General features: G+C 36.3%; 1 protein-coding gene across 1 annotated transcript in view; it reads right to left on the reverse strand.

Moving 5' to 3' along the window:
- The window catches only part of TFEC (transcription factor EC), a gene marked incomplete at both ends in the record, with an annotated part of 66,664 nt that overhangs the window by 30,072 nt on the left and 24,278 nt on the right, over window positions 1-12,314 (reverse strand). The window contains 2 exon segments of the mRNA XM_082279577.1: window positions 2,921-3,016; window positions 5,185-5,436. Of these exon segments, the coding sequence (XP_082135703.1) occupies window positions 2,921-3,016; window positions 5,185-5,436 (348 nt within the window).

Consider the following 12,314-nt stretch of genomic DNA (forward strand, 5'->3'; position numbering starts at 1 on the left):
ACAGTTGTCATTAAATGATAGTTCATAAGAGTAGTTATGGTTTTATTTCAGCTATATTTTATGAACAAAGATATTATTTGGTTTGGAAATACTTTCCGAAGAATCAAGACCTTTTGCATGTAGGGAGAACCTAGTCTTACATTTTAACTGAACTTTAAAAAAAATTGTTGTAAAATGTAGGTTTCTGCCAGTAGGGTACTCTGAAGAGCAATAGAAACACAGTCAGAAAATTCCCTACTTTGAGCAATTCTTAAGTGACCACCCAAACCCAGACAGTTTCATGAAATTATAAATTTGGATCGAAACACAGTAAAAGCCAGATAATCCACTCTTCAGAAGCTGTAATTATTTAAATGAGAGATGGAGGAATGTTCTTATTTTCACTTCCCTGATTCTACTAATACATAACTGTAATTCAGTAATTCAGGGTGAGATAATGAGCCTTTGAGCAATTATTCACGAGTGGTCTCACAGAATTCAATGTCTTCATTTAATGTGCCATTAAAGTGGTACATGGGTGCATTTGACTAATGCAAACTAATGCATCACACAACAGGTTACACTGTAAAAAGTGGAAAAATTACTCAGTCACTATCCATTGAGAACACTGAGACAGGAAAGTGGCATCATGAATTTGTTTTTTTTCAAGAAAAGATTTTGCTGAAAAAACACCCGAGCCTTTTACCACATTCTGAAAACTAAGTCAGCCCATTTCTGAATTTCAGAGAAACTACTCTGCCCAGTTTGCAAAATCAAGACAATCCCAAGTAAGGAAATTCTAAGAAGAAATTCTAGAAATACTTAAGCATTATGCTGGAGAAATTTAACGAAAAAGCAAATGCCAAATCAGCCAGATACAGAGGCAACTCAGTCTCCCCTGAAATCTCACTTACTCCATGATCATGTCAGCCACCACATTAAGGCATCTTGTGCAGAAGTACATCAGAGCTACAATGGGTCCTTGCTGAAGTACAGCACAAACCCAGCACATCTTCTCAGGCAAATTAGATATTCTCCCATTGCTGGATCGTGTCTCCTAGCCCAGTACTCTTTTAATGCATACATTTTTAGCCCAGATAACAAAATTTCATTATTCTTATTGTGATAATGAAAAGCTGGATATAAAAATATTATTTCTACCTGTCTCTCTATCTTTCTCTATTGAACAGCTTATGACCAAAATTTTGCTGCCAGATTTAGGATGTTGCCTGAAAGATGGCATAAAACCAAGTGGCGTGAGCTAAATGCATGACATCGTCTCCATATGCCTAATTCTTTTGTATATTTTTAGAGGACACGATGCTAAAAGAGAGATAAAAGAAGCAAAGGCACTGCTCAATTTCCTCATACTGATGCAGTTTGCAAGCCTTGTTGAAGACAGGCTTTATTTTGCCATAGTATTGAACAGAGAGATTGGAAAATGCATGCTACTCCCAGGCTTACCTAGCAGTCTGCTGATTTCCTCAGCACAAATGAAAATCCAAATACTATTACTTGTCCCAGAGGCACTTCAGGAGTCCCAAAACTTTGCAAGTACAATACCAGCAAGGCCTAAAAGACACTGCATATTGTCTTCCTCATCAAGAGTAGGGTATTCAATAAATTTTAGAGAGAAATGTCCTTCATGGCTGAAGATAAAGGCTAATGAACCTGGAATTAGCATAGATTAACATCATCCAGTTTTAAAAGGTTTTGAGGGAGTATGACTTCAACCCAAACCCAGAATTCATGCCACTCATCACCATCCCACAGTATCATACCTGACAGAATCCTCCCCTGCCTTACTTTAATTTGAGCCAAAATATTAATTCACTCCCTGGGGACCACTCCTTTGCTATGTTCTCTACTGAGATATGCATAAATCAGTCCAGCTGCATCAGTTTTGTAGTTGGCATGCAAACTTCAGGTGTTCATGGAAATGTTAATTGGCATTAATGCTGGACTCTATAGTGGGCAACATAGAAGAGTAGAGATTTTGTCTCCTAAGGTATTTTTGTAGCCAGTGAAGTTCTGCAAGTCAGAAAAAGATGTTCCTCCAGAGGGCGATTAAGAGCAAGCACCTGACTGTATTCCGAAGTGAACTTGGTAGATTGTCAAAGCCTGTGAAAATCTTTCTGCCTTCATCAGGGTGAAATTCCCCTTTACTGGTGTACAGTTTAAAGCCCTGAGGACAAACAGTTCCCTACATAAGCTAGGGTAGAGAGGACAACATACATCCTTCTGTAAAGTGCATTACAGTTATTGATAGGTATTACTTTCATAAATAATAATGCTCTATATGTTGTTGTGTCCAGAAAAGAGCCATCCCTCCTCTTCAAATATGTAACATATATGGAAACATAAATAGCCTTTGTTAGTCCTCTCACATTTCTTCGCAGACACATCATAAAATTGAAGTTTGTTACATTAATTCCCGTGAAGAAATCACATTTCTCTTGTTTTTCCTTGACAAATTACTCAACTAAATGCCACTTGTCTACATGAAAATCTAGAACTAGAGCCTTGCTTCAGCGTAAGACACTGGAGAAACCACCATACCATAGAAACTATCACATGGGGAAACTTTAACATTTTTTTTAGTTGAGGTAGAAGGATCTTTAAGAAAGGCTATAAAAGGCCTTCTAGGATTCAGACACTTTTTATCCTTATTATTTTTAGCACTGAACAGGAATTAGTAGGTTATGCACCAGACATTTTTCTGATCTAGGACCACAAATATTATTCAGACTACTTAAAAGAACTGTCTCACCACATTTGTGTCCTTTTCTGTACTATTTATTGACAAAAAGGCAATCAACTGAAGGGAAAGGAGAATAGTCCACTGGTACTATTCCTTAGTCTCTGAACTCTGATACGCTTGAATCACTCAAAGAAGTTTTTCTAGTATAAAAAGCAAGATGAAATTCAACAAAATACTTACAGTTCTTTGCATTAGTAAAGGAGTTTCAGAACAACCTATCCCTTCATCATTAAAATTTGATTCCATATTGATTATGTCTTCAATCACCTCTTCCATCTGAAAAAATAATATTTTAAGACAAATCACTACAGATAATAATGGAAAAAAGTTATTTTAAAAATACAGAGGAATTAATCTTGAGTATCTATTACAGCAATAAAACTGAATTTCAGAAGCTCATATCTTAAAATTCAAACACTTCTATACAATCTTCACATTTTTTACTTCTTGTGAAACCAGTTGTGGTTTAGCAAGATACATCTTTCCTCTTAAACATCAGCCCATGCCCCTATTTTAACCCCTTATTGCAACACCACGATCAGATGACAGGAGGGCATGGTTAAGTTGTAACTGTGACCTGTCATGTTGATCAAATGTGTCATATTGCTGCATTGGTGCAGGAAGACTGAAAGGAACCTCTGGTTCTGCAGCTGTATGGGTCACTCAAGGTTTGGTGTTACATGCTGCCCTCTTCAGCAGGTAGGGTTTTTTTGTTTAGCAGTACAGTGGATACTTTTCCAGACAGCCTTCTGGTCCCACTTTTGATCTAATCTGAGCCATAAACTATTGAGGCAGATGGAATAGCTCATTAATTACTTGGGATGAAACAATGAATACTTTGCAGGCCTATAGAGATATATATAGATAGATTTGGACAAAGTGCAACATGAGTTTTCAATTATAATTTCGGTCTGGTTCCATTCACAAAATATTTTTGGGGTAGATCCCATGGTGAGCATGTCACTTTTAACTCTACTATCTTTAGCTCTTGGTTGCTGAAGGAAGTGTAGATGGTCCTATGCAACGAAAGTATCACACAGACATTTCAACACAGACCTTTCAACACAGACTTTTAGGCCACATGGCCCAGCACAGCTCATACATGCATTTCTCCTCCTCTCTAAAACCAGAGAAGTGTTGTGCCAGGAGTTGTGCCCAGACTTATCTAGGAAAGCACCACCAGGGTCAAAAGGGTACCAAGAAATGCTGGAACTTAGACAACATGAAGGAGTGCAGTTTACTGGGTGTTGGGTCTATATTACTTACTGATATAATTATACCCTACTCTCAACCACAGGGCACACCCACACTAGGAAATTACACTGTGCCAGTCATCCCCCTGAGATAAGATTATTCAAATCATTGCAAAGATGCCAGTATCTTGGCCAGTGCCGACCATCATCCTCCCAGTCCTCACCAGGCAGTCTTGAGAGAGGTTTACAAGCAGTCTTCTTCTCACCAGAAGCGACAGAGAGTGGTACAAGGGCAGGCTCCTGATCAGACCCAAAATGCCTGAGAACTGTTCCGGCACACTGCACTTTGACAGCATGGAGGTGGTCACATAGATGTCCACAAAGGCCGTTTAAAATAGCATGTTAAAGTAGCTCCAGTAATCCATAAACCTGACTTAAAATGTCAGTTGCTAATGCAGGAGGAATAGAGAGGCCCCAGATGAACTCTCCAGGAAGCTTTATGGGCTCCCTCATGCTTTGCTACGTAACATCCAAATGCTCAAATGAGTCACTGTGTATTTGTAAGATTCTTCTGTTCTATTAAAGTCCAAGACATGATACAGCATCTCCATTTCTCATTTCTGTAGGAATTCCCCTTTTACCTAATAAACAGTCTCTTTTGAAATTTATTGAAGTATTAAAAGCCATAATGACCTACATCTCACACTGACTAAGAATCTGACATTGTATTATAGCTGCACCTCTATTAAAATCGATGGTGACATTAAAGTTAGCATATCTTTGCCAATTTACCCAAGATAACCCATATAAAAATATACCAGCTAACTGAAAAATGAATGAGTGGGTTTTTCAGTTATATCTTGAAGGTAATCAGTATTTAACTTTTTTTATGCAGCTAGGTTAATACCTTTACACAGAAACAACTCCCATCTGAACGAAAAAGTTTTGCTTTGCAAAGTGCATATTCAGCAAACATACAGCAACATATGATTTATATAGAAAAAGATGCAACAGTACATTTTATCTGGCAGCAGTCTAAAAGCTTGATCCTGCAGTAAGCTATTCACAGGCATACAAGGGAATGACCCACATAATTCAAAACGATGCAGAAAGCAACTGCTGTCACCAGAGGCTCCTTGAAAGCAGAGAAAGTAATCTCTTGCCCACTTCTAGTACAAGGTGGGTCATGTAAGTTTTTTGTAGAAGTAGACAAAGCCCAGCTCCCCTTTCCTTCACCCAGCGCTGCCCTACCGCATTTTCGTGTTCTCCTCCAAGGGCCAGCAGCTTGGCGACAGGGCTTTCCGGAGCGCCAGTGCTGCTCACTGGTGGCATGTGTCCGTTTCTTAGAATGGAGGTCACTCCCGCAGGCTGGATTGTGTGAGAGTGGGACAGGGAGAGCGTCTGGCTGGACAGCTTGGTATCAAGGGTCAGGTATTGTTTCACCTGGTGCCTCTGGCTCTGCTGTATGTGGTATCTAGACTGGTTTTCCAAGTGTGTTTGTACCTGGGAAGGAATGGAAATAATTGCTGAAGTTTCAAGTTGCTTGTATTGGTATTTATCCATATGCTCACTAAAAAATACTTCAAAACAATTATTCAGCTTTAATAACACTTGGATAGAATTGTTTACCTTTTTTTTTTTCCAGTTTTACACCCTTACACATTTTTTATTTACCATTTTCCCTTACACATCTGAACAAACACTGAAAAATTATAAAAAAAAACAAAATTAGGAAAGGTAACCATGATCCTGAGAAAAGACCAGAAATATACTACACATTTCTCTCATTTAGAAGTGATCTCTCTTGAGATCACTGCAATCGAATCTACATGCATAGTACTCTAAAATTAATATTGACTCTTTTGTACATGATAGAGTAAATAAGTGCAAAAAGAGAAATATAATCCAACCAACTTTAAATAACATCAACAACAGCAGACATTCATTCACACCTCAATCCACATTTGTCTCACCTTGTAATAAGTACAGTCACTTTAATGAAGCACTGCTGTACTTTTGCAATAGAGTCCAAGCCATAGTTCTGAATGACTGTTCACTATCCACAAACTGCACAGACTTCTTGAAGGGCCTCTTGAGGACAGATCACTTTTTTAGTGGATAGGGCTTTATAAACTGAGTGGTCATGCCAAAATGGCTGATTGAGTAAGACTTTGGGCCATCCTTTGATTACAGAGATTGACAGTTGCTACTTCAAACAGCTCCCATTTCAGATCAATGTCACATTCCTGCAATTTAACTACCAGAGGAGCACTGCATACATAAACCTTACTGTCATTTCAGCCCTGTGGCTCTCTCTGCTTCCTATGGCACGACTGGTCACAAATGTCTTGTAATAAATTTTTCTCAAGTGGCTTCTGTGTAGTAAGCATGATTAATATTTGTTATTATTTGTTATTAATAGAAAGACTTGTTTTGTAGACTTTTTCTCAAAAAAAATTTAGTCATTTAAGCAAACTACTTTTTGATTCCCCCAAAATACATAAGCAGAGATAAATAGCCATAAAAGCAGTTTGCATTTGAAGCTATATTTTTGTACAATATTGCAGTACCTACTTTATTTTTAATCATTACAGAATAATTTTATGTTTCTTTAAACTAATTTTCCATTCATATAAAAAAGACTATGCCATGCAGTAATGAATATGAGATTAATTATTTTGATGTAAGCCCTAAAGTTATTAAATAATATTCCATTAAAATATTGATATAAAATCTTAAATACTCTGTTTGGATTTTCCCCTGGTTTGTGTTAGGAAGGTGTGCATACTTACATACATAAGGTTGCAAAAATTACAGCCGTATTTGGGATTTATTTAAATCATTATTTGTCTTAACTTAGATCTTTGTGTTAGTTTTAGAAAGTGCATAATGCACTCTTAGTTTAAGTTCTGATTTATCATGTGTAAGGATATATGTAAAATCACAACAAATAATTCAGATACTTATGCATCTATTTATTCCTTCATACTTAAGCTCGTATTGAAAATTAGATACTCAAGCATTTTCTTAAATGATAATCCAATGAAATCTACTGCATGCCAGTTTAACCAGAGTATTATCTTTGGGAAAAATTTAATAAATTAAGGGAAAACAAAAACAATACAACCACTGGATGTCTGTAGCAGGGATTCTGTGTGTAACTTTGTTTTTTGTTTCTCTTTCAGAAGCATCCATGGACAATTCATGATTATGCTGGACTCTGCACTCACAGACTGAGTCCACGCAAAGTGACCACTGCCCAGAGGCTTGCAGTACCTAAACTGATGAAGATCTCTTTCCAGCAGTGAAGAACTCTGCAGTCAAGAGCTTTGAAAACACAGATTCTTTATGTGGTGTAAATGGGAGTGGGATCAACACATAGGCTACAATTGCATTTACTGCATTTCACCCCAACTAATTTTTTGTCTTAAATGAAGCTGACGAACATTTTGTAATGAGCAATTAATTTCTGCCTTAGAATTTCTATGGGCCTACCTGAAGCATAAAACAAAGAGTATCGTATACCTTCAAATTAAATGGGAAACATAAGAAAACTGGAGTGTCCAAAATCTACACTACCTTGTTTTAAATTTGTTTTTAATAAGGAATTTTTATAAGTGAGTTGTGCGGAAACTGCTGAAAAGTCAATGGCTTGCTTTTTTTCTTTCTCTGGGCCCCAGATTGCTAGTGGCAGACCAAAATCTCTGTGCATCCTGTTTTCTTAGTGAACCACCACGGGGCCATCCCATGGGGCAAAGGGAAGATCTGTGAAAGTTAATCAGCTAACTGCTGACTAGGTAAAAACTAGTTTATCAGAGGTGCTTATTTAGTATGATAGGCTTTCAGTGATTATATCCTGTCCTGAACTTACACAAGCAGAAAAAGAATTAAAGCTTTGCTGATGGGATCTATGTTGCTATGGTTTTGCAAACCTCTCCACCCTTTTACTGTGCCAGTTACAGTCATTACAAAGCAGAACTTTTGAGGCTAAAAATGGATCTGTGCCCTGATTTTCGTCTTTATATATTCTAAATAAGTCTTAGTACTCACTGCTAAAGTAAAGCACTTTTAATAATCAAACCACAATGAAATGACAAAGCAGAATGGGAAAACTATTTTTATAATCATATTGTTAACGTATAATAAAAGCGGGCGGGGGGAATTCATACTGTGAGAAAGGAATACTAATATTGCAAGTCAAGATCTCAAAATGTAGAACTTACTTTTAAAACTGTCCATGTAATGTGTGTGAACTAAGAGCAAAAACTCAAATCCTCATAATTTTATTAAACCAGATACTCTAGTGTCCCATTCCAAGTATGACTGTTTTATTCTCCACTGGGATGTTGCATGACTTCTGTTATCTTTTATTAGTGGTATTAAGGTAAGTTTCAGTTTCGATTTTCTGAATATTGCAGATGATTTAAGCTATTTTAAGTAAGTATTGCTAAAATTTCAAACATTAAAGTTTGACTTGATTTTGAGCTTCATTTTAATGATTCACAAGGAGTGGTTAAGCACCGGCACACATTGCCCAGAGAGGCTGTGGAATCTCCATCCTTAGAGATTTTCACCACTTGTCTGGACAAGGCCCTGAGAACATGAAGAAGCAAAAGAAATCTAAAAATGGGGAAATTTGAATTGATAATCTGCATATAGAAACTCTGAATAACCATTATCATGTCTGGTGAAAAAGTGATGTGACAGGTTAGAAGTTCACTGAAATTAATGCAAAAAGCAAAAGAACTGAAATATCAGTTCCACATAAAGTAATTTCACAAGTAAAATAACCAAGATCAACATGCACTTCGCTGCTTAGAGATCTTAATCATGCATTTCTTAGATCCACCAAACATAACCTTTTTCCAAAAAATATGGGGAAAAGAAGAGATTTTCCAGGGAAGAAGAATTTTGATTTTTCCCAATAATCCTAGTATGGTATCCTCCAGCAGTGCTGAGACTGATTTGCCAATTCAGCATCTTTTGAGGAATTCCCATAATCTGTGACAAAATTTTATCAGAGTCTATGTGGGATTTTAAGGTTCAGATGTTTTTGCTGATGCACCTTTTACTGTCACAACAGTCTGAATATAGATTTACCTTCTTTATTTTGTCTCTGTGGGTCAATGAATAATTAATCATTTGTTTAAAGCTGAAAAGCATAAAGGAAGACCCTGAAATGGCTTCCAGGATAGAGCATCCAATAATCTGACACGTCTGTGAGGCCTGGGTTCTCATGTCTGACAAAAATTAAGCAGTGTGATTTGATAAAGTATATCTTCTAGCTCTCGCAGAATATTTTCTATTAAATGTCTCTCTGCCATCCAATTTTTTGATGAGATGGATGACTTTCCTTGTTTGTATACCTGATTTCTAGGAATCCCTAGCAAAAAATAGGTGCTCAGTGACCCCCTTATGATCCAGACCCTGACTCAGACAAACCTCAGACACAGCCCAGGACTTAGTGTTGTTCTCCTGGTACATCTGCTCTAGCCCTTAGCATAGTCGCTGATCTGGCCCTTCCTGCCGAGTGCTCCTGATATCACATGTGCAAAGTGTAACTAGCTGATGGATTTGTGCTGATGAAGCAATGGTTCTCCTCCCAGACATTCTCTTGCAGCAGCTGTAGCCATTTACCTTAAATGCTAATTATTCCAGATTATTTGAGGAAAAAAGGACAGCATAAAATCTAACAGTTAATAGATTATCCACTCCCTCCTAGGCACTGTTTTGTCTAATATCTGGCTTTCCTAAACATAGTGAATTTAAAGTCATCTCCGAACCAGAAACATCAAGCATGAAGGGAACCAAAAGCATCCAACACAAATGCAAATATTAAAATTCTACCAGTTCCACAAAGCTGAAACAGAAATGAACACTTTGAGATGGATTTTATAATCCAAAAAAAATATATCAAGGCACAGGAAACTGACTGTACCTATTTCTATTTTATATCTCACTGACAACCCAGTTCTGGGAACAAGAACATAAGAGTCTTTCAGAATTACAGATGCATATTCAGACTTCTTTAATTGCTCTTTCTAATTTGAGCGCACGTCACCATGTTGTAACACTGCAGTACAGTTGTGTAACATCTTTTCCCACATTCACACTAAGTTTGCATTCATTTCTAATATGTTGCACAATGGCATAACTAGACTTTCAGCAGTTTATTTACATGAACTGCTTCACTTCACAATTTGCTGATGGAATTTTTCTTCTTCTAGTAAAAGAATATCTAGCATGTCAAAATTAAGAAAGAAGACCTATTTGGGAGACCTAAAGAAGGCATGAGCAATGTCACTGATATTCCATTAAGCAGAAGTGCTACATCTTTTTTGGTGTTCCACTAAGAGCAAGCAGGTGTTATCTGTACTCCCAGGCTGCTCAGCCCAACATCATTCCCGAGAGAAATAATATGAAAACTGAAAAGAGATTCAATTAATCAATTATTAAAAGATAGGAATATAATTAATAATAAATTAGTCAACATAGTTCTCTGCAAAATAAGCCTTGTCAAACAAATCTACTTCTGCTCTTTGATGAGATTTTAAGTTGGGTTGCCAAAGATAACGATGTAGGTATAATACACTTCAACTTTTGTGTGCCTTTTGACTTAGTATCACTCAATATTCTAATTAAAAATATAGCACTACACAGTATCAATAAAGCATGTTTTAACTGGATTAAGCATTGGTTAATGAACATGCAAAAGAAAGTGATCAGCAAAGGCTTGGCATCAGAAAGAGGGGCTGTTAAGCATTGTATTACTCAATTTTGCCATCAGTGATGTGGGACTAATGACAAATAAAACCAACTAAAAAGCATAAATATTTTTTAGAGTAGTGTTTCCAGTCAGAGTAATACAAATCTGCATATACTGGAAGAAGAAATACAGGATTCAACAATGAGGAAAACACCTCAAGCAATGAGTCTGCGAAGAATTTGGGGTCATAACAAGCCAGCAACTCAGCAGGAGTGTCCCACTGATGCTATAGGAAGAAAGGAAAAATGGCATAAAGAAGGTAGTGAATAGGAGCCTGGCTTTACTCTGCTTTTATTTATGACTCAGGAGAGATCAATAATGGAAGCCTAAGAATATTTTTACCCTAAATATTTTTGAAACACTGTTAAAAAATAGAAAGTATGTAAAAAATAACTATGGAAGTAATTGAAGGTTGAGAAAAGGGTATTTCAATGAATGCTTAAAGAAGCTCAGCTATGTTCTTGTTGTCAGTTTGTGAAAAAAAAATTTGTGAAATTCGTGGGAGATGCTGAATGTGAAAGCTAGCACAAAAAGCAGAGTAAGAGCCACTGGCCAAAAGTTGAAATGAGGCACAGCAGAAATTGTCTGCAGAAACAGTGAAGTACTCAAAAGGAAGTCCTCTAAATAGTGTTTTCTTCAAACAAAGAATTGATGACTTTCTGGGAATGATAGAGTAGCCAAATCCAAGATGCACTTTTATCAAAAATATTCTTGGACTCAAAGCTGTGTAGTAGGGTAATAACTGAATGTAATACAAAAGCCCGTGGTTTTAGAGGAATTAGAATGAGGGGCCTAAAAACCCTTGCTGTGTTTAGATTTTATGGGATTTTGGACCTGAGACCTGGCTATTTTAATAGCAACCTTTTCTTTGATGAAAAGTCACTCTAAATTTTATAAATGTTTAAATTTCTGCTACAAAATAGTATGCTTAAAGATAATCATAGTGTACTGGACAGAAATCAGCAGACTTCACTAAAGTTTGCCATTTATACTGGATATTAATTTGTTTCAGTTTTTTAATAGTTTTTGAAAAAAAAGTTCTCCCCCTGATAGGATTGCATAATTTATTATCAATCCTGAACAAAACACCTCTCTGCAAATGAGTGATGGGACTTCATGTTCTTTTCAGCCACTGTACTAAAAAATAAGCATTTAATTATCCACTCTTAATTATTAAAATGTTCTGTAAGTACCCAGAAATTTTAATTCCATTTTAAGATAAGAAACACAGTCACAACACAGACTATTTTTTCTCCATATCTGAGGACTTTCAAATGTATTTTAAGGGGTAGAAAAAAAAAGCATTTTTAGTTATGAAATAATCCTTTTTAACATCTATTACAAATGAAAATCAGTTGTTTGTTTCTCCTGCTCTCTTTATTAAACTTTTTGAGGAGACTATTTGTAAAATTATTTCATAATAAAATGAAAATTCAATTTAACTTAGGAATTACACACTTCTCATCTATCCTAAAGACTATCACCAAATACTGTAACTATTCACTTTAATGTTTAGTTTATAAAAGCATGTTTGATTATGCCAATTAATTACTTAAGCTAAACACAGTAATTAATTTTTAAATGTGAATATTTTTCCTATAGGAACTTTGATCTG

Source organism: Coloeus monedula, assembly GCF_965178545.1.
Source record: "Coloeus monedula genome assembly, chromosome: 4".
Lineage (NCBI taxonomy): Eukaryota > Metazoa > Chordata > Aves > Passeriformes > Corvidae > Coloeus > Coloeus monedula.